Raw genomic sequence first — 23,861 nt, forward strand, 5'->3', positions numbered from 1 at the left:
ATATATAAGCAATGAATAGGTGTCAGGAGGTGCCTTTTGCAATTGCACATGTTCCATGCCCTTAGTCTCGTAAAAACGATACTTCGACTTTAAGAATGCTCCTGCTGCTGACCTGTTGTTCGAAAATACTTTCATATTGCCGGATGAATAATTTATTACCACGTCTCGCTCTCTCTCCTATTGCAGTTTACTGCTGGAACAGTAATTTCACTATCTTTCCTAATAAAGCATCGCTAAAACCGGTAAACGCGCAAAACAGTAGCGGTTGTTTTTCTAATTGGAGAGCCGTGCAGCAGTCTTCATTAGGGTGTCCTAAATGATGGCCTGTTTTGTGGTCCTTGGAGAAGACGAAGGCATTACAAATACACTATTAGGTGCAGGATCAGGTTCGCCAAGAGCGGGATGCCGGTAGTGGAACTTGTAGACCTTCAAGGGAACCTGTCGCTCTGATGTTTCTGTTTGCCAGCCACCGTAACTTCCTATCCACTTGTGGAATGGCCAGATCGGGCTTAAATGCAATCAAAATTTTCCAGTAGTTAGAAGCGTACCCGCCTGAGCGTACATGCAGGAACGGCTAAACAGAAATTAAGTACGCGCAACATACTGAAATTCGGTGGTGACAAAAAACGGCCGAATGTGGTTTATGCCGTTTGTATTAGAATCATGCAGTTGATGAAAGCGAACAAGACCCAGTGCGTATATCAATGACCTTCGTATGCAGGTCATAAATTCGTATTTCGGTATGGCGCCAGAAGCCGAGTTGATTTTTTCGATTCTCCTGAAAGCTGGTTTATTAAGACCACAACAGCGGGCTAATAATAACCGTGAATAATTGTACGGCAAAGATATCTCTCTTATTGTAATGCGTAGGTTCACGCAGATAAATGATCTGGTTAATTATTTGTTTATAAGGGCACCAAAACGTTATTAATAATCAATGACATGCTTAACTACTAAATGAGGCTCAATCATACTGTTAAACTTAAAGCGAACATATTACTTACGGTAAACTTCGGAGATCGATCTGGAATGTTTGTTATACGAACACCTATATATGATTCTAACTTTTGTTCTTAGCCGATCTAATGCAGCACCGCTATGTCCAAACAATTTGACGATATTTCTTTTGCTATATGGCCATTTAATGCAGTACCCAAAGCAAACGACCTTGCCTGTGGACAATAAGATGAGCTTGACATCTTTTTCACGACTTCCTTTGGTTAACTCGATATCGGAGCTATAAAGCGACGCAAAGGCTAAGTGAAGAAGTATCGAAGGCGTTTATGTGTGCTGACCCACGCCGACTCACTCACCAACTTCGTTTTTTGTCAGACTGTTGTACATACTTGGTAGAATATTAGCTACTCGGTTTGCGCCATTAACCACAGTTAGTCTTCTTAATAAGTCTTTCTCTGGTCGGAGTGTTTCCACATAAGAAATCGCTGACTCGATTCTTGTTCAAGACAACGATGATTTTCGTCACACAAAATATAATAATTTAGCATTTTCAGCTGCTATAACACGTAGTTAGTCCACGTTCGATGCTTCAAGCACACATAGAATGTGTAATGAGCTGAAACTAAGCAACGACCGAAGTCTCCACCACTTCGGAGTGGTGCATCAGGCCCGGAAATATCCGTTTATGGCTCAGATGTTGAAGGTCGCACTAGACTGGAGAGTTTTTATCTGTATGTGAATCGACATAGTTAACAATTCACACCGTATGTGTTCAAATCATTATGCAAAAAGCTATACCCGTCATGCTTCCCGTTAGGCACCTTGCCCCATTTCAGAATGGTTGGTGCCGTTTGGACGCTTTAGCTTTAGCTCGATGTTTTTCTACGACTGCTTTCCCGTGCTCAAGCGTGATGTGTCCGCTAGAACTGCTCGCGATTTAGCATCAAAGAGGCAACCCACGAATGAAACCATACGAACACCAATGCATGTTCAGGCTCGGTCGATTGCTGCTTCCCGGACACGATGAGAACAGACTGGAACCTTCAAATTGGATGTTGAATTACTGGTTACCAGTGTTTACCAGGTCAGCTCGGTCTCGGATGCCTAACGCGAACAAAACCAGTGTGCTTGTTCACTCCAATATCCTTTACATCACAGTAGAATCATGCCAAATCAAAGGCCAGATCAAGAATCATTGTGCCTAGGGAAAAAAGCAGCGAACACGGAAGCGTGGCACTACACAAGGTCGAAGTTGTCAGATGTCGACAAAAAGTTTTTTGAAGCAAGTTGTTCTCGTTACTACCTAGCAAATGAAAATGAAAAAGTAAATAGGTAAGCATGATTCCTCTTGTGTGGGTAATCAATAATAAAGCGATGTTTTTAAAAAACCTTGAGTGAAAAACGCAAATGTAATGACTGCAAAATACCAAGAATGAAATAGACACGAACGCTAGTAGCACGCAAATCACCTACTCTACGTAATTAGTTTACGTCCTGATAACTTTCAGCAAAGAGATTTAATTCCATGTGGTTGGGCTGAGCATAAATGAAAGCTTAGTTATTCTCTGTGAGCGCCACGACTGTAGTAAACGAAATGAAGATGTTCCTCATAATGATGCCCTGTCGTTTAGCTGGTAATTGGCCATGGACTCTATGAACGATTACAATAACAATACGATACAACTGTACGTTTAGGGAGTCCATTTTGTGATTCTTAGGTAGCACGGCGCAATGTTCGGAGCAACCTATACGTCATACGGAAGCTGTGTTTAGTAGTCAAGCTGGTGTTCTGTGATCAATAACAGATCTTAGTTCCTCTCTCATGAAGCTTATTTAGGGTAGGTGGTCTCAGCGGAAATAACTCAAAACCGTCAACTGTGATCGAGAGCAAGCGTAGTATGTACATCGTGGACGAACAAAAACTGCCACTGTATCTCGAGTATAAACAGACTTTTAGGCAGCGTTTCGGTGGAGACTTGATGGCGCGCGTACTTAAGAAGACTTTGAAAAATCTTCGTTTGTCATGATTTACTTAGATTTAGTGCGACACCTGTCTAAGGCCCACACAGAATGTATGATACATTAGTTACAAACTCAGCACAACTTTAAAAAATCTTCAAAAAACGTGAATTAATATGCAACATTGAGTATTGTATTGTATTGTACAGATAGTGCAAGAAAAGGAACTCCTGCTGTTCCTAGTGATATTTTTGATTTATCGAGATCTTAGGCAGATAAGTGACCCGTTTATCGTTTGACAATGGATTATTTTGAATATGATGAGCCAAAATGTCATTGACAATTAGGAACAACGCTGATAATTCCGCTTTTCTTTACAACCCGACATTCGTGTGGTTGCGCATTCATGAGGAAGCCGTTGAGTTGAATAATACATTAGCGCTTCGATGTAACCTCATTTACTTCTTGGAAGACAATGCATAGCTGGTTAATGAGGGATAAATGAGTTAATTAATTAAAATTTGATCTCGAAGCCGGTTCCTTCAGAATATTTATTTAATTACAAATCAAACTCATGCTGAGCTTAGGTATATTCATAATGACATTATGTAACGTATTTCATTGGAAACAGTTTTCATGTCCTCATATGACATTAAAAAAAAACAGAGTCGCTGAAAAAGAAAGAAGTTCAGATAAAGATTGTGCAGTATATGGTTTCTCCTAACGCCGAGTCGTGCCTTTGCGCGTGTTACATGTATATGCTGTTTGTTTATAGATAGTTATAGAGAATTATCCAAACTGCGGAAAGGGAAGAATATGTTTACGAGCCGTCCGCCATTCCAAAAACTGTTCCGTATGTTGCCATCTTGAACTTTTTCAACATAACACATTACGACAGCTATTCACCATAATGTATTAATGACTTGCTTAAATGTAGTGCTTTTGACCTGGTTTGCAAACTTCTATATATATTTTGTAAAACTATACATTACTGTCGACAACGTGACACGATCGGCTTATCCTAAGTCTGTCCACAAGGATGTCTTACACTTTACAGGCGCCTGAATTGTTACGACAAATAGGACCATAAGGCCATACCCAAGGCGGCGATTATACCAGCATTGATAGTAGAAAGCACGGCAGTCATACATAAGAGTAAAAATCAGGGAAAGCAAAGATCATCATCCTCACTATAAGATGCAGATTGCCTTAATGAAAACATTACTCATGACGAATGATATGGATACGAAACGTGTACAAACAACATCCTCCGCAATATCCTGATTATCTGGCGTCTATCTAAGTGACTGTACAGATTATTCTGTAGATTTTACAAAAATAACAGAAGACAGACAACCATCGTTTCTATAGCACTGAAATTTTCCTATTCCAAACCCGCCCAATTTAAATCCAGTTTTTCCTAGTGTAATTAAATATTCATCAGTAAATAAACTCGATGCTCATTCTGCTTGACACTTCGCCTAAATTGAATTGGCTGAAGGTTCGCATAATGCGAGAACTTGTGTTCCAGCTTTAAACCGCAATTTTTATATATATAGAAATTATTCTATTACTTATAATGCTTTCCTACCGTTATAGACATGGTCACTGCGCCATTACTATGGCGTGTGCGTTAAGCTAATATTTTCATTATATACTGCCTACAAGACGTCTCCATTTGGTGCGCGTGTTGATCAAAGTGAAGGGGACTTTTAAAGGTGAGGATGTGCGAAATGTGAGTCGTCGCAGACAAGGATAAGCGAATCGCGTATGATAAAATAACAAGAAACAATGTCAATTTCTGTTTTGTTCGGGTACATAAGTTTTTGTCAGCATCACACGTTCATGCTTGTGCTACGAGTCTCTCCAGTGAGCAGTTTTATATAGCATTCAGCTTTCGAGTGTAGGCGCACGACTTGTACAAGTTCGGAAGATGCGTCAGTGCTAACATTGGCATCTGGCCCACCCAAGACACACTTGGCATTTTCACAAGTTATGTAAATGTTGCCCGAACTATTAAAACTGGCATACAGTGTTTTTCTTACCTGGCAGCCCCCTTCTTATACAAATTTCATTGAAAAACTCATCATTTTTGGGTTGGCAAGCTACAGCTCGTTTCTATGTAGTCTGTTAGCAGCAGACAAAAAAACGATTTGAAAAAACTTGCATTTCTTTTCCTTCTCATCCTATTCACGATGGTTGCCTGACAGTTTTAGGGCGCTCTCTCAGTTTATCTTCTCTCTGACAGATAGGCTAAGCATGCCACAATTCATGTCAAGGCTTAAAGCAAATCGAGTTTGACAACGAGTTCTCGAACTTCGTCTTGAATCCACTAGGTGAGAGAGTCTCAGATAAATGAAAATTTGTTTGGCAGCCGAAGTCGGCTATTAGCAATAAACTAGGTAAGCAAAAAAAAAAAAAGAAAAAAAACAGTAAAAAAGGCGGACCTATTTCGATAAAGTCACTATAGACTAGCGCGTGGTAAAATACGTATTTCGAGTTCTATGTACGGTACGAGTGCTCTTAGGCATTGCCTCAAACGGCTATAGCCAGGTTTCGTTAAGTTTAATGGGCACGAGGACAAGGTTAGGGTGTTGTTCCAATCCAGCTTACAATATCCACGGTTGATTGCACCGTAAACAAAACGCCAATTACCTCTAGGTCTAATGAAATATGGTTGTTGTTTGGTCGTAACAATCATAACTACCTAAGGCAACGTTAAAGTAATGGCGATAAACTCGACATAATAGCTAGATACCTTGGGATTCAACGATAATAATGTATAAATATACGAACAGGAAGAATAAACGAACGTTCAGTAATACTATGCCTAAAAGTAGGGCATTGATTGAGATATAAATCGGTTTTGAACTCCGATACAATACGTAGCAACCAACTGATTAATGCATAAAACAATACCTTAGGGGTTATTATTATATTAACTATTACCTGCTTAACATGACACACAGAATGTTAAGCAGTTTAGGCAGGGCTGCAATAGCTCGGCCTTTTTTCAGAATGAAGGTCCTTAACAAAGTATGATTTGAACTAAACTAGGCTCATTGTCTTGGAGTATGCCAGCAGTTGGCAATTAACGAAACACATAATGATTTCAAGTTTCTAACAGTCTTCCCTATTACACTGATTATAGTAATGTGTCAGCATCCTTAACTTATCGACTTGTCCTCTACAGTGTCGATTCTGTGATCTGTACCAACGGCTATCGATGTCCTTTGAACTGGCGCCGACAAACGAGAAATGCTATTAGATTTGGCTTATCGGGCCCTGTAAAAGTGCAGCTCTGGCATGTGATGGCGTGCAGCGGTTCTGTCGGCAGCTGACCTCTCGTTTCGTTTTGATACGTTTATCCATTGATAGTGACAGGCAATAAAATGTCTGGTTTTTGATTTTCCAATTGTTTCCCTGATACGCTTTGCTCCAGCTAGAAATGCAGCTGCTTGAGCAACAAGCCGCTAGATAAAATGAACGCAATGCGATTATGTGAGAATGTGGCACACTATTTATGTTATTAAACGGCGCCCATAGAATAATTTTTGATTAAGTAAAAATAACCATCGATACGGTTTCGACTCAGTAGATACGGGTATAGGTCATAGCAAACAACCTAGCGGTCATCGTTGTATCTAACAATAATCACCTGTTTCACTTGTGTAATACTTTGTTCCTCGGACGCGCACCCCTCGAAAACACCTAGCCACATAGCTTAAACAGCAATAAATGTTCAACTCTAAAAGCCGAACCCGAAATAAACGCAGATAACATTGTATAAGAGATTTCTAGAAGTGGTTAAATTCACATCTGTATAATGTCATTGACAAAACGGTTATTATGGATAGAGTAGACCTCTTTAGAAAGTAACGACGAGTAACGCCTTGAAGAAATATCCCGTCAGTACCAAATGGGAGCGTACTATACGAAGTTGTTATTCGACAATAGCAGAATATACGTGAGAGTAAATCGAACATAAAGAATAGAGCTGTATTCGTTTATGTTTGTGTACTATGTTGAATTTTTCTCTGCATACGTTTCATCTACTGCAACCTGTTTCTAGCATAAATCTATATGCAAGGCCTGTTTTGCCTAGATTCAACCGTATAGAGCAACAAGCGTATGCTGCTATTTGACGCCGTCTTATTCCTCACGTTGAAATTATTAGAAACGCTTTCAAAGAAATTATCAGAACGAACTGAATATTATTAATACAAGGAAAAGCCTCGGATCGGAATTACAAAACAAACGTTTCAGGGACACAGAAATGGGATTTTATAGAAATACTAGCTGCGGGAAGAATCTTTCTCTTGTTACAGACAAACCCACTAAACTACTTGCCATGCATCCGATTTACCAAACTACATCACAGAATGTCACTTTTCATCTGATATATTAGTCGACAATGTTAATGCGTCGTTTGACCCCAGGGCAAATTCATTCATCGGGCGGCAAAGTTTAGCAAGCGGTTTCCAAAGTTTTTTACACCTGACCGCGAGCCGATGCAGTTCGTCGGAATGAAACCTTGAGCGTTTGCAAAGCACCATCCGCCAACACGATCTTTCAGGAACACCCTAACAAAGGCCACTTGAATAGAGTCTTGCAGTTAAGATCGACTGTGCAGATCGTCGCTGTCCTTGTGATTATCGAATGGAATCCTTCAATAAGATATATTGAGAAAACATTGCTCTGTTATCTTTCTTGTTATGTGCGGCCACCTGGTCGCAACTCTTTAGAAGTGCTGCCCCGTCGGTTTAGTAAGCGCACAGGTAAAAAAAATTGGCGAAGGACCTGTCAAATCCCGATAGGTTAATTACACAGTAATAACTCTAGTGTTGGGTACAGAAACACTATCTTATGCATATATAACAATCAATGATGTGTGCAACCGATGTCATCTTTAGTAGACAATTTTGCTTTGCTTACGTCGGATACTTGAAATTTATTGCCACCTCCTACGCAATGATAGGAAGAACGGGTCACTATCGATCGCAATAGAAGAAGATTCCATACCTATTACTTATCTTCGCCTGCCTATAGCTATTAATGACTCGTTCAAGACACCTTATCAGCCCTAATGACTGCTTGGCAGGTTTCATGGATCTGTGTCTTTTGCCATTCAGTAATCGCATCAGACCTTGTCTGGACAACTAGACGATAGGCTCATATAGGGCGCTCAATAGAAAATAAGTTCCCTTTTGTTTTACTAATTGTGTCTAATTGTATCTATGGCGATAGTTATAGTATATCAGCGTCCACCAAGTGTCGTGATCCCTAGAAAAAATGTAACGGTCCACAGGGTTTTTTTACAACCATTTTTGTATCGATAGACTATTCCAAAACTCGCTGTCTATAATATTATAACCAGAAATCACTAATTACCATAACGTTAATTTGTACTTCCTACATAAACTGTTCGTAAAATGCAAGCAGGGTTTGCAATCTTAGAGAAATTTTAACATCCAAGCTAGCGGAACATGCTTGGTGGACCTTCATTTCATTATGGGATAACCGTTCCCTTGTATAAAAAACGTATCCATTTTGCAATCATTTTACACGTCTAAAGGCATATATCGATGTCTAGTTAGTATCACAGAACTTCAATTCGTTTGCTTTCATGAAACATGATTACAGAAAAGCTGACGGCTGGAGCCTATCTTTCGCAGACCTTTCTCTTTCTATTTGTTTCAGCGATGAAGGTTATAACGTCCTTGCTTTATTTGTCCTGGACAGTACCGAAAACAGAACATGTTCGAAATACGCCGAAATTACAATCGTAGCAGTTCACACGGTCACAACTAATTAAGCTTCAGGCATAGCCATATGATGCAAAATATAATAGGTGATTGACGGGAATTTTGCTTTGAAGCAATTGCAAACTTTAATTCTTATTCATTTTGAAAGTTTATATTAATCCACGATAGAATTAATTACCCTTTCCTATAAGGTATGATTTTACTACGTACCTTTAGCAGACCATTCTCAGTGACAAATGCTCCAAGTTTTTCAGCCTGTATATACTGTAAATACTATTTTGTTGCAGTGCAGCGTTATGTTTGCGCTTATTCTACTTTTTTTTGTTTAAAAAGAGGTTTTCGTTTGAATAGTAAATTAGATCAGATTGTAAAATAAATGAAATAGAAGACTTTCATACATAAAAGGAACGTCTAGTACAACTCATTTGTCTTTGAGCCTTCCAAATGCAAGAAATCCAATTATTTTTTCCGCTTAAAAATTGAACTTGTCTTTTTTCACTCCGAACGGATTCGTTGTAAAGCTGCTCGGTATTTAGGTGTTAAATTCTTTTAACATTATCTATAAAGATGTTTTCCAACCATGCCCAAATAGGCATTTACAGAAGTTATAGGTCTCGGAGCTCCTCCTGGGTAACAGAAGTATTTCGTTTTACAACTCGCTATATAATAATATCGGTGATATTTACGTATTCGTCAACGACTACATAGTTAATATTTTTCAAGTAAAGAATACTTTTGGTTTAACGTTTACTGGAGTCTATTACGTTGTCTTCAGATGTAGATTCTTTGGTCTATTCTCAATATCGACATTATTTGTTTAGCTCACAAAGACTATGTCAACAGACAGCAGGAACAAGCTTAAAAAAAGTTAATGTACTTACTTACTACTTAATGGCCCTTTCTGTAATTGGCTTATAAGCACAACTGTGCAAAAGCCCTACAACATACAACCATAGAACAATTAAATTCATTGGCATCTTTCGTAGAGACTCTATAAAAATACGGTAACGACCATAACATATGTGTGAATGATGCTACATTAAAGCTATCTTACCTAAGCGTTTAATATGTAAATATCAGCTGAGTTGTTACTGAAATAGAACTAACAGCCTTTACGTATAATAAATTTGCAATCAACGATTTTCTATGAAAGCAACCACATATTGTATTAAGCTTTCCATATTAGACTTCCACTGTAGACTTTTACAAGCCTTTTGTCGTTGGTCGGAACAGTTTAAATAGCAGATAGGATTTGCCCTATATAATATCCATCCTTATAACCCGCCATATTACCGTTCTGTAGAGAAAACACCTAAGTAAACATCGGCTAATGTTAATGCGATATGTTCGGATAAAGAAAATAATGAAAGAAAGAGCATAGTTCCTATATTTGGTTTGGATTCTTATGCTGCACCTTTTCAGTAATGTCCAGAACCGCGGCGAATCGAGAAAAGCTATTGTAAGGTAAAGAGCGACCGAAATCATATAGCTTTGCTGCGTAAAACACCTTTATGGCCGCACCGTTACCTTCGGTTGTTTGGCCAGGAAGAAACTGGCTGAACTAAATTGCCCTACAAGAAGAGACGGTTTCGACTTTTTTCGCTTTCGAAAATAACTATTGAAACGAAAGCTTCACCAAGATAAATACGAGGTAAATCATGTGATCCATGTTTTGGCTAAGGACAGAATCGTTTGGGAACTCGCCCACCGAGAATCGAAATGCAGTTACGTAATTTCGTGGCCACCATTACTCATAAGCAGAAGACTGTCTTATTTATTGTTATTGTAGATCAGGTTAAGCATGGAGGTTCATGGAGAACAACAGTTTTTCCGTAATAATACAAGTTGTACTCTACAAGGGTCCTCTTCTATCAGGCGCGTACGGCAGTTCAATCCAATAAGCGGTCGCAATGATATTTCATACTAGCTATTAGGTAAATTTATTTCAAGTTGAATGAAAGGAACTACATAGAAACTTCTTCAAGTATGAGTTCATGGTTTGTTAGTTTTTGGGTGTTCTGCAATAGATTATATTATATATATATATATATAGATAACATAGATTCTGCAATAATCGCGTAGACACAAAGACACAGGTGCTGTTTCCGTTAAAAATACAGCGAAAATTGTTGTTACAGCGGCAACAGAGCAGTCTCTAGATCCCATGATGCTAAATTAAGTTTGAAAAAACATCTACGTTATTGAAACAGACTTACGTTAACATCGACTTTTAGGACGATATCTTCACACCAGTACTAGCTTCTATCAAAACCCAAAAGGCCATCAACATTTACAGAAGTTTCAAGACAAGTCATTCGTTACAGGGTCGATCTGTTTTGGGCTTCTTATTACCGCTCAAATGCACTCTGTAGACGAGAACTCCCATGGATAAGGTGATGTAGCATATATAATTCCATTCCTTCACTTTGTTTAGACCGTCGCCGTCGGATGTGCTTACATAGATGAAGCCGTTGTGTTATGAGGGGATCCTTGAATTATAAACAAACATCTAAAAACAGCCACTTGGCTGCATATGTGCACGCACATGTAAATTAGCATAGCGCCATACATGCACAAACACTAACACACACATGTATATATATGTATGCACATATATGTATATATATAGGGTGGGGTCGCAATCTTTTGACACCTTGAGAGTCTTCATTTTATATCTGTACAATAGATAGAGATACTGATTTGTGTATATATAAAATATTCGAATAACTTTTTCGAACTTATTGTATATAATATCACAAATTAGTCATGTTTAAAGCGAGGGGAACTTTCAAAGTACCGCTCGTCTACTCGTAATATTCTACAGCACTAAAGTAGCTTTAGCGGTGTCCCACTATATGTGCCAAAATTTATAGAAATTGTAGCCACATTTATGGACATTATAACCGGCAAAGGCATGATTAATATGTTGTTCCTTTACGGATTTTGATTCAATTTTTTTGGCGTAGTTAGTTTTTACGATACAAATTTAGGGTCCTTACTTTATGGCACACAGACGACCGAACTGGGTCCGGTCTCATGTTAAACACCTGTCGTATGTAACAACCTTGCAGCACCCCAAAGCACTCGGACCTATTTCTTTATTTCGTTCAATCATCGGTCGCACCTTTGCTACGCTTTCTTTTCCACTTCCTCTTTGTTAATTGCGCGTAACCAAATGAAGTTTTATGAACCAAAGAAGCTTAATGCTCCAAGCGCCTTCAAGTGTCCAGCGGTGAGTTCGTTCATTCGCATGTGAACTTACCCTAGCGTGACTCTCATAATATGTCTCAAGTAGACGTTATTGTGCCCCTGTCATCGCCATGCACTTGATTATCCTTTAATGTCGAAAACTCACGCGAGATGACCAGACTAGGAAATGCTCAGCAAGCTGGAAACGTTACCCCACAATGGGCACCAAACAGTACATCTCACGCGCTTATCAAGCAGTAGGTTGAAATAATCAGCAATATAACACAGCACTAAATTAAGAAGACGTGATCGAATTCGAAAGTCGCCAGTCGGCCCATCGATAGAAAATCGATTTTCAGTGTAAGCTGATGGTAACATCCATCTTACGTAGTCAACAATAGATCGACACATAGAGAAGCGGTGTTTCTCAGTAGGAACACACAGCAGCACACACCTACCCAGTATCGCCTGTTCGGACACTTATAACTACACTTATAGCTACACTTATAGCTAGGTAACTGACCTCCTCAAGGAAAAAATGTAAATCAAGACAAATGCTTTTCCGTGTTGTATGCCCAATACCTAACCTGTTAGGCATTGCCTCAGATGGTTAGAACAAAGTATGTTTAAGCCCCGATTCAAATCTAGTTTAGCAACGCAGCACGTTATTTACTACGCAATCACAGGAACAGTGCTGTGCAAAACATCGTATTCGACCGCGTTTTTTAACGGAAAAAATTATTAAGGCATGAAGAACAACTCTTTGATTTCATTATCCGATTGTGCTATAAAACCGATGTAAGATGCTGACACGGAAATAATAACATTTTTGTGAAAAAAGTTACATATATGTACGCATATTTCCATAAGCGATTATGTTTATCATAATGGACTGAACAACCTATCCACGTCCTGTAGAGAGAAATCAAATTGTTTAAATTTTTGGGAAACGTTGAGATCTTGCAGTAATCAATCGCAATTACGCGCTTTTCGAGGTTTCGCGGTAACATTATTGAGCAGACTGGTTCATTACTATTTGTAGTACTTTACGCAGTAGTCGACGGACAACAACGTTGACAGAAGATACTAAAGCTTCTATTATAGATACCTCCAGGTCAGCTCCATTAAACTACTGCTTCTAAGAACGAATATCGCATATATTGTTTAAAGCCATAACACCAAATTAATAAAAGCAAAAGCGAAGTGTAGTTATAGATACAGGTACGGATGGACGTATCCGAAAGCAATTGAGCCAACGTTTACCAATAAACAATTACTTAAGAACAGAGCCATAGAGAGCTCAAAGGCATTAATAGCCAAATATTTAAATACAATATCGGCAGAATCTTTAACATTGAAATTTTATATAAATATGAACAAGAACAATTTGTCACTCAGTTATATATAGATATATACTTATCAGCTGCAGGTGATGTAGACGGCGGTAACTCATTTATTATGCTGTCAAGGTGCGAAGCCGTTGCGTGTTTTTAATGTACTGAATTTTAAGCCTATTATAATGTTCAGTAGTCAAAAAGGCTCCCTAAAATAAGTCCCAGTTACACCTTTAAAAAGCAAGCGGTCGATGCTCTCTGTTGCGATGGGTTCAAAAATGCCATCGCACTAAGTTATCATCTAAGTACATCACTAACGCATTATTCAGTACTGACATTTTCTTGTATAACAATACCCCTAGCTCAAATTTTTCTCAAAAATTACACTCAACATCTTCAGTCTGCTCGCTTTGTCTTCTAGTCATAACACGAGATCATAGTGCGCAAATGGGTAGAAACGATTCCATGGCATTTTTCTGATAGATTTTTGGCCGTTTAAACTGCATAACCATATTACTTCTGTTATTAGAAAAATTGCACACGTAAAAATTCGACATATAAAATGATCCAACCAGTGAATATACTTCTGGGACAATGCCTTTGTACTCCGTAATTTAATGTCCAAAGCTCTTACAGTTTTAATTATACAAGTACTTATGAAGCTACAACTAACGCCTACAAAAGATATTAAGTAACATGTAAGTAATGGATGACTTTCTAATATATCTATGTCTCATAAAATTATTTTAAATTGAGTCCTATTGATGACAGAATATCGCATCAGCCTTAGTGTTTTGTGATGGCTAATTTTAAACTCTAAGCAGTGTACGTTGAAAATTACTCTGCATAAGTCAATTACATACCTGTAAGTTTTTCCTAAGATCATCATATCGGTTAGTGGAGATTTCTGCCTGCGAAATTGACAAATCATAATAACTCCATGATAGAGCGGGGCGGGTCATATAGTTGCACGGCAAATAGCTGGATATCAAATGTCGATTTAATCTCCTTTTTTCAGGAGGGCAATACCTTAACGGCACTATATAACTCTAAAGACTTCAGCCTTTTCAATGAACCTTTTTCTTTATGGCTCGAGTTGTGTCTCATTGTATATTATTATATGTATCTCATTAATAAAGAAGTCGAGCTTTACATTTGGTCCTACCGTCAAACATGGATGTTTCGTATCATTTGCGTAGTCCGAACACGCCCTAAGAGTTCTCAAAAATACGCTTTCAAAGAATATTTAATCTCTATTCTATAGATAAGAACACTAAAACGAAACAGCTTTGCATGAATGTAAGGTTAGAATTAAGTGGTGAATGAGTGTAGCTATCTTGAAGGCTTTTCATAGGATGCAAATTAATTTTTTAACTTTTTACTTATATTTAACTTATATATACATATATATATATATATATATATATATATTTATATATAATAAATATATATGTATATATATTACAATTATATTATAATTAAATATATATGTATATATATATATATATATATATAAATATATATATACATATATATTTAACACAGTAACTAAAACTAGGATCATAAAGCTTTGAAAGTATTATTAGTCTACTTCATTAATAAGTCTCTTTCCTTATCTGAAATCGATACCCACAATTTAATGAAAAAAATTAAGGTAATTTGATGAGGACTACGCGAAATGAACATGCTCTTGAAAAATTACACGGTCTGTCAAATCACGCCCGTCTTATCTAACGCTATCCTAATTCTAATTTATGTTTAAGTTACACTGAATAAAAATCTCGGGAAACTTAAAAATTCTCAGAAAAAACTTCCTGGTGGGATATCTAGTAGTTCGCACAACCTATTTTAAAAAATTACTAATACCCTGTATCTACTTGATTACCAGTAAGTTTTAGATTTGTGGCCCGACTATGCTAAGTCACCCACATCTAATCGCTCTTTAATAATAAACACACTATCCTATTTATTATTAGAACGATTGATTATATTTTATTTTTCCTTACTCTTTTCCATAATTCTCTTGTTGTTAAACGTGTTTACTCCATTTTTCGCATTTCCTAGCCTTCGGTCTTACTGTATCGGGTTCCCTCGCTCTCTTAATTCTTCAGATTATTATATAATTGGAATTAGTAAGAATATAATCATTCATTTAATTAGAAGATATTTTCATTATAATTATTATCATCATTGTTACTATATATGTATTTAGCTTTACAGCTGTTCTCTCTTTCTCTTTACTAGTTCTACATTATTCCTTATTTCTACAATAGCGCCCTATGATCTCTTTGATTTCTCCTTACTTTCTAAAATTATTAATTTTTGTCCCTTTATTTAGTTAAATATATTTTCTGCATTTTTTGGTGTTGTCAGACATGTGATCGCAATTCCTGTTGATCCGTCGGCAGCAAACCGGACGACAAACGGGTTTGGGCGGTCCGTAGTCCCACCATTTAATCGACCGCGTGTTATTTGTAGGCTGATGTAGTAGTTGTCCATCCATCAATGCCTTCGCATAGGTTTTGAATCTGTGTTGTATGATTTTTGTGGGTGTATTAAATGTAATTATTAATATACGACTGTATTATTATTATTACGTGCATAATAGTTCCTAATGTCTAATTCGCCTCCATTCATTGTCTGTGTGTAATTTTCAAGTGTTGTTGCGCTCGAAGTGTTTCGGTGTTTATTGTGTATCTAAATGTTTGTCAGTCTTCTTAGTATTATTATTACATAATATCTGGGCTCTTCCCGTTTCTCGCTAGTGTCACACTTAAATGTTACCGGCGACATGTACATACAACTCTACAATGCTGGGCCAGCCTCTCAAGTGTTTGCCCGCGTCTCCATTCGACACGATATTTTTTCAATTAGTGACAATTAACGAAAAATAAATAGATGATCGACCAACATTTAGTTCATTTTCCATTTTGCTTATGTTCGTTTACCGCGCCTGCTCCGCTTCTGTCTCAGAAGAACCGAGAGCTTTCGTCTGCTAAACGCGTGCGCAAACAACAAGAATCAGATGCAGACATACAAACATAATTTAAACAAGCTACTACATATACGAAATATATAAGAGTAAATTAAAAAAGAAATCAGCTTATTTTTGCTTGTCTGTTCGAACACTTCAGTTTTATTTTGATAATTATATTTTTATGATCGTTATTTTTTACCTATTTCGTAAATCTACCATCATGCCGTCTTCTAATCTCCTATATGAAAACGCTTAGTCGTTTTCCTTCCGCCCGGTTGCTGTTTCTCTCATATTTATATGTCCTCCTTTAACTTTTTTTATATAGATAAGAAACCAAACACACACATTTCATGTATGCATATATATATACACACCACAATGTAGTAAAAGTAAGGCTTAAATGAACGTGAAAGTAGCGCTGATCAGCTGACTTTTAGGTGCCTTCACGCAACAACTTTCTGACTTCTTTCATTATTGCTCTTGTTGTGTGCTGTTATTGTTGTCGTTGTTGTTTTGTTGCTGTCGCGGTGTTCCTTCTGTGATTTGTTGTTGCCATTGTTGTTGTCGTTACTGTTTCGGTGGTGAAATATAGCGCGACATTGGGCTAATCATTCTTAATTTGAAAATTACTATATTCGTGATAAACACCAGAGAACAGCGGTTAAATGAGAATTTTCTTGTAAGCGACACTTTTCGTGTCGATTTCGAGAAACGTTGTATTTCTTTTCTGTTTCATCTGTGCAGCTTTTATTGTTGTACGATCAAATATTTCCTGTGAACTTTTAGAGTCAACTCGGACCGTAAGTTTACAAGAATCATGCGATCGAAATAGTCACGGTGATAGGATTTGTTTTGAATTTTGTCGTATATGTTGAGTGACCGTAACGTTGCACCATACTTCACCACCGAAGATAAGATAAAATGGAAAACTTAAATAAAGGAGGAAAAACGAGAAAGATAGCTGACAGCAGAAGAAACAACGGCCGGACGTTTTCGTACAGGAGATATCACGAAGATATGATGACAAATTTACAAAAGGATAATTATAGCAATAATAAAAATAATATAAATAAAACTGAAGTGTTGAAACAGATGACCAAAAATAAATTGATTTCTTTTTTAATTTATTCTTATTTATATATTTCAGCACCGGCAGCGCTTGTATGATTTTTTGTTCTTATCCGTATATATCCATCATGTGGTCCACCATTTATCTAATTGCCCGTTCTCATCAAATTCGATTGGAAAAGTGAAGGCGTAGGCGAGTAAAACACGTTGGCTAACCACGTCAAGCCGACCGACTGCAGCCCCGCCTACGCTCCAAGTATATTTGCAGCAGATGTTGATCTTGCTCTTCTCGTGTAATCGTAACGAACCCACTCTCTGCCGCTTCCGCCGCGGGGTCTCTTCTCTGTTCCTACAGCCTAAATAAGGTCAGCGACGTTGACCGGCATCTCCTCGATTTCGGTGTTGTAGAATGACTCGATGTCCTTGAGCGTTCGTTTGTCCTCGTCCGTCATGAAATTGATGGCAACTCCTTTCCTGCCAAAACGGCCACCACGACCAATTCTGTGAATATAATTTTCACGATTGGTGGGCAGGTCAAAGTTAATGACCAGTGACACTTGTTGCACGTCGATACCACGAGCAAGTAGGTCAGTGGTGATAAGCACACGCGAAGAGCCGGAACGGAACGCTCGCATAATCACCTGGATAAGCCCGATCAAGGACGTCAATGGTGATTATTAGCATTGAATAAAGCACAGTAATTGGAAGGAGGCAAAATGATAAAGAAACAGAGGATTTGTATAAACTGGATTCTGTGAATATTCCCTCTAAATGAGACACTAGAAATAGGGTACTTCATATTACTACCTAAGTCACTTGTGGTCAATTAACGAATAACGTTAACATAAAGTTTACCTCTCGTTCGTGCTGTGACATGTCGCCATGAAGAGCCGAAACAGTGAAATCTTTCTTGGTCATTTGATCAGTGAGCCAGTCAACCTTCCTGCGGGTGTTACAGAAGATCACAGCTTGCGTGATCGTCAGCGTCTCGTAGAGGTCGCACAGAGTGTCGAACTTCCACTCCTCTTTGTTGACATTGACATAGAACTGCTTAATACCCTCAAGGGTGAGTTCCTCCTTCTTCACTAAAATACGAATAGGGTCCCGCATGAAACACTTGGTGACGTCCAAGACGTCAGACGGCATTGTAGCCGAAAGTAGGATGACCTGTGCATCAAAAAAAACATTTCATTTAAGATACATAATAATGATTATTAAAAAAACAAAGGCCAGTAGGGATAATATCAGGCCGTTGAACATTGAACTAGTTATTCTTGCTTTCCCTACACGGTACCTAAATGTTTTCACTGTCGTGAACCTATTATCGAGAACCATTACCTGTGTCGTGTCACTAAGAGTCTTGAACACGTCATGGATTTGCTCCTTAAAACCACGCGACAACATTTCGTCGGCCTCGTCCAAGACAAACATACGGATAGAATCCGTACGCAGAGCCCTTCTTTGGATCATATCGTAGACACGGCCGGGGGTGCCGACGACGACATGCATACCCTTCTCGAGGTTTCTGATATCATCCTTAACGTTCGTACCACCAATGCAAGCATGACACTTCGCGCTCATATAATCGCCAAGAGCGATTACGACCTTCTGAATCTGCTGAGCCAACTCACGTGTTGGCGCAAGGATCAGAGCCTGGCACTGTGGGTTATCGATTTCGATCTGTTGAAGGATCGAGATCGAGAATGTGGCAGTTTTCCCAGTACCTAAACAAAGTGCACAAACGACAATCATTGCAATCATCACTACAGTATGCAGGGCAAACCTCACTGACAATTAGATCAATTTCCTTCAGCAAATGTTTAATGTTCCAAGCATATTTAACAAAAAGCTGACCTGATAACGTACCTGATTGAGCCTGTGCAATGACATCATTTCCTTCAATGCAAGGAAGAATGGCGCGTTGCTGAATAGCCGAGGGCCGCTCGAAGCCGTAGGCATAGATGCCGCGAAGCAGTTCCTCACGCAGCTTCATATCATCGAAGCTGTCGACCACCTTATCGTAGTTCGACTGAAAACAAACGCATAACGGAGCCATTAAGAAGTGGTAAATTACTTCATCAACTGAACATCTCACATGGTTTCGATAAAGTGCTTTTAGTTTATTTTGCTATACACAAGACAGCTTGTTTGTGCTAAAAATCTTACCGTATTCACTACAGTGTTGTACAGTATACTAGCACAATTAACGAACATTGATAATTAAGGAAGCAGAATAGATGAAGCGGTCATATGAAAGAGGTACAAACTTCAATGATTCCATCGGGCTCCATGCCGGGAACACCCCCATCTCCACCGGAAGCACCTCCGTAACTACCTTCCCAATCTTGGGTTGCCCTGTAAAAGGCAATTAAAGTAGGTTTTATTAGGATACAATTAGTTTATCAGAGTTCCAAAATTATTAAATGTAATACCTGTTCAGTATTGATATTATTGGTGCCAACATCACTCAGCTGTCTCCACTCGTTATTGAACAATCGACGTTAAAGATTTGTGCCACGATGCAACACTTTCTCGGTCTGTTCTATGTCAAGCACAACAAATTTCGTAAATTCAGTACAGTTCGCTGTAGTTTTATATATGAAAATGTGTCTTTTTGTAGACCTTTTGTCAAGCCAAGTTTGCTTTCCAATAAAAATCCATCAACATCGATATTATCAATTTCATGATTACATTGGCTCGCGATAAACGCCGTTGCAGTATATATATACATATATATATATATAGCAACTAAAACCGCATATTAATTATAAGTACTACGCCTTTAGTTCAATTCAAAGTCTGGATATTATCTAACCGCCCCTTGCTGCATACAACGATTCTACCGTCAAAATCGAACCCAGTTTCTTTTGTTTCCGCTCCTTGTTCGCCCACATGTGCCAAAGTATTCATTCAAAATTCCACCACTAGTCGTGGGAGCCATTCGGAGCACCATTGACATATCATGTTCATCGAGCCACCGGCGACGGCGGCGGAGGCCGCCACGGGTGACGTCATATCGTGACGCGCTCCTCCGTTTAGAAAAAAGCTGTCGGCATGGCGGTCGTCGGACAGATGCCTGCCACCCTCTACGTCATCGATTACGCACAGTCGAACTAAACCAGCACCGCTTAAGTGAACATCGTCGTGAAGGATATTACGACCCCAGTCAAACCTCCCACACAGCGATACACACACACACACACACACAGTCAGCCAGGCAGGCAGGCAGACGTCAGGAACCGCCTAGTCACTCCAGTACGCAAAGCTTTCGCGGAATGTTACTGGTAATCAAATAATTGTATGTATAATTGTACAAATAAAAGGTGGACACGTCTTTCAGCATAATTCTTTTGTCTAGCCTCACGCACGAGACGCGTTTCAGTTTTTAAAATATGCCGATTGGACAGGTCAAAGATTTATTCTATAATCATGGGTGGCGTTTTCGATTTTAAATTTAAGAGCTGTTAGGAGACGACAATTCCACTAAGATTCTAACCAGGTGAATTAGCCGAAATCGAGCTTACCTACTGTTTACCTGTTGCTATAAGCTTAAAAAAAGAACAAGTAAATAGCCTTAATTAAATATTAGAAAAACTATAATACACTTAGACGTGAAAAGCTATACACTAACAATAACTTCGACCTGAGCCAAGACTAACAGCATCGGCTTTATTAGACAAATGGTGATTACGCAGGGTTAGCTTAAATTTTTTCGATAATGCGTATCACACCGCTCTAAGGCGTTTCCACCGATCGTAGTCTCCCAAACAACGAAGGTGCCGGCCGACAACGTTTTTTCAACTAGAGCGCGATTGCACCATTGTCACTCCATGTTTGCCGCTACTTCTGCTGATGGCACGCTAGTGACCACGGCGGCACCTGCACACATTTGACTTCAAGAATTCAGCCATAATCCTGCCAGAGACGTTTTAGTGCTACGCCACAGCTGCTGCTGCCGCCGTCCCTACTTGCCACACAGATTGAACTGCTACAGATCAGCACCAAACCCATACTTTCGCCGTTTAATAAATTATTAGAAGCACGACCACAACGGTAGCAGCGACATTCAAACATGTATATCAATAGAACTCAAAGCGTTCGCTACGAATAAGTGAGTGAACGATCCGTTCAAAGCCTTCTACATCCCTATCTGCGGTTACAAGGTGGCGAATGGCGCAAAATGCGAAAAGTCGCAACTTGAGGATATATTTCGATCAAAGGCTATCTATTTTTTATTCCCCCTTATTCCGCGCCCTCACATCATCTAGCTTGCTCGATTTCCCGCCACTCGCGGTTTGTGACGCATACTTCGTCTTCTATTCGCCCATTTCTCGGTAAATATCTCACCATCAGTCCCAGAAAAAGGCAGACCAGCCACCACCACAGCACTATCACTGCAGACGGCCGCTGGCAGAGGCCTCACTAGCTGCAACAGCGGCCGCAAAGCCCGATATCGTCTCCTTCGTCAAACAAAAAACAAGTAGCATGAACAAAACGGATTTTTTTTGCTAAGAGCCTTGAGGAATGGCGCAACGCAAACGAGCGGCCACTTGACCAGCGATCGCTCGCCGTGTTCGGTACCAACCAGCACAAACTAACAGACACTAACAGCAGCTGCTGCGATGCCGCGTTCTTTATCGGACGCGCTCCAGATTTAACCGAGCGGAGCTGAATCAACAACGGCTTTCTCGGGTTGAACGGATCAAACATTCAGCTGCTGTTGGAGCACACTTCAAACGGCAGCAAACTGTCGGCTAGCCAACCACTCAGTCCTGCCTGATTTTGATAGATCATTCTCTCTTTCCTCAAATGCATCCTGTCCCGATTGCAGCACAATAAAGAAACAGCAGAGCGCACACAGCGAACGATAGCCTCATTGAATAGGCCTTGTTGGGGCAAAAAATATTAGGTTAACCATCCGTCGACATAGGCTCGCCCAGCAGCATAAATATTACCTATACGCTGTGGCGAAACGAAGACGGCCAGTCCTAGCGCCGGCCTTGTCTTCCGTTAGTTCGGGGCGGTAACAGTAGGCCTAGGCAAGGGAGGAATATCGTTGTCTTCGCCGGTGGCGACGCCGGCGGCAGCAGTAGCGGCGGTCCACCGGACCCAAAGCGGGGGCAGGACATGAGAAATGGAAGCCGTTTAAATGAATCACTCACGGCCTACGCTCGATTCTCATAGATCCTGTTTTCAACGGTCACCCAATCGTTAGCATTACCCCCGAATCCAAACTCTTCACACTATTTACTTGTTCCAGTACCGCTCCACTCGTGGAAGGCGCCATCGCTGGCCTGACTCGAACGAATCGTAGGGACTAGTAGTCAGTTGTACGGTCTGAGGATCAGGGGAGCAGATTAGTGATCCGGGAGGGGCCCGAATCTCGCACTACGACTTTCTGGTCCGGCAAAACAATGCTGGGAGGGGAGCACATTCACGGTCCTGGTCGGCTCGTGAAATATGAACTTAGCTATATATGCCTTGCCACTAGCTTCGCCGTACTCGATATATGGCCTGCGGCGGCCCGGCCGGCAACGCTCACGTGGAGCTTGGCCAAATACCACTATTGCACATATCTGACGTTGCAATCAAACAGATCTGAGCTTAAAACAGGCAGATTACAATCGGACGATGCTATCGGTCACGCTCGCCGCACAAATCAATAAGAAACTTCACTAGAACACTCACATTTTCACCAAAATTCTCGACACTCGCAGCACGCACAACCAGAACGGACGTCGGAAAAGAACACCTCAAGCGATCAATGATTTTTAAGATAGCGGCGCAACGTATGCCTTTAAGTATAACGGGAGGGCGGTAGGTACGCGGTGGGCGAGGGCAAGTGTATGGCGCGCAAATTCAATTCGATGATGCGGTGACTTTGCCCGAACTGCAGCGACCATACAACCCCAATGGTTTTAAACGGCTGTTGTTGCAAAGCTAGTGTTGTTTTGAACCTAAAATCCAAGCGATTTTATTTGATGTGGCTGCTGTTGTTGTCGTCACCACCGCCGCCGCCACCATACAGATGCGCAGACGGGAAGAAAAGTCTGAATGGGAGGGCTCCATGACGTATCGTCGATAATATGCATAGCAAAGGGTTGTAAAGCAGCGAGGCTCAAAATTAGTCCAAGGTATATTGTACAAGACAGTACTCAAAATTTGGCATGATGGGGGTTTATTCGTCCTAAATGGAAATCACTCGATTCGAAAACTCTGCTTTGATAATGCAGGGTTGGCTGGTTGAGACAGATAAAAAAAAGGCGGACTAATGATTGCTGAAGTACATTAAGCGAGAGGTAGAGATAAATAATCTCTTTTTTGGCGCTAACCTCGGTAATTCCGTTTGCTAATGATGATTCTAAACAAAATTATTATTCGGCACATAATCTTAAGTTGTCTCAGACAATAGTAACAGATACCAAAATGAAGCTTCGTTTTTAATAGCCGAAAGTACGTGCTTGTACGTTAGAAACAGAATATACAATTATGAAGGAACAGCCATTTCTTGGTACGTTATATCTAAAATGGTCTGTATTTGTCCATGTACGGTTAAAAATACACCTGTGCATACCGATGATCTCCAATACATCTAAAAAATTTTCAACGAAA

General features: G+C 39.7%; 1 protein-coding gene across 1 annotated transcript; it reads right to left on the minus strand.

Moving 5' to 3' along the window:
* Nucleotides 1–15,169: 15,169 nt before the first annotated feature.
* On the minus strand, nucleotides 15,170–23,152 carry LOC111272452 (eukaryotic initiation factor 4A-I). The gene is made up of 7 exons (XM_086973284.1): nucleotides 23,075–23,152; nucleotides 22,501–22,637; nucleotides 19,517–19,604; nucleotides 19,116–19,278; nucleotides 18,588–18,973; nucleotides 18,105–18,416; nucleotides 15,170–17,890 (listed from the first exon to the last, which is right to left on the minus strand). The coding sequence occupies exons 1-7, from the start codon at nucleotides 23,150–23,152 to the stop codon at nucleotides 17,606–17,608; spliced, it is 1,449 nt and encodes a 482-aa protein (XP_086829410.1). The 3' UTR covers nucleotides 15,170–17,605.
* Nucleotides 23,153–23,861: the final 709 nt, after the last annotated feature.

This window comes from Varroa jacobsoni, unplaced genomic scaffold, assembly GCF_002532875.2.
Source record: "Varroa jacobsoni isolate VJ856 unplaced genomic scaffold, vjacob_1.0 contig02303, whole genome shotgun sequence".
Taxonomy (NCBI): Eukaryota; Metazoa; Arthropoda; class Arachnida; order Mesostigmata; family Varroidae; genus Varroa; species Varroa jacobsoni.

Excerpts from the sequence above, each read along its gene's own strand:
- LOC111272452 (XM_086973284.1), bottom strand. The coding sequence starts at position 23,152 with ATGGTCGCTGCAGTTCGGGCAAAGTCACCGCATCATCGAATTGAATTT. Across the intron at positions 19,279-19,516 it reads AGCCCGATGGAATCATTGAA|TCGAACTACGATAAGGTGGT; the intron begins GTTTGTACCTCT and ends GTTTGTTTTCAG. Across the intron at positions 17,891-18,104 it reads TGTCACAGCACGAACGAGAG|GTGATTATGCGAGCGTTCCG; the intron begins GTAAACTTTATG and ends GGGCTTATCCAG.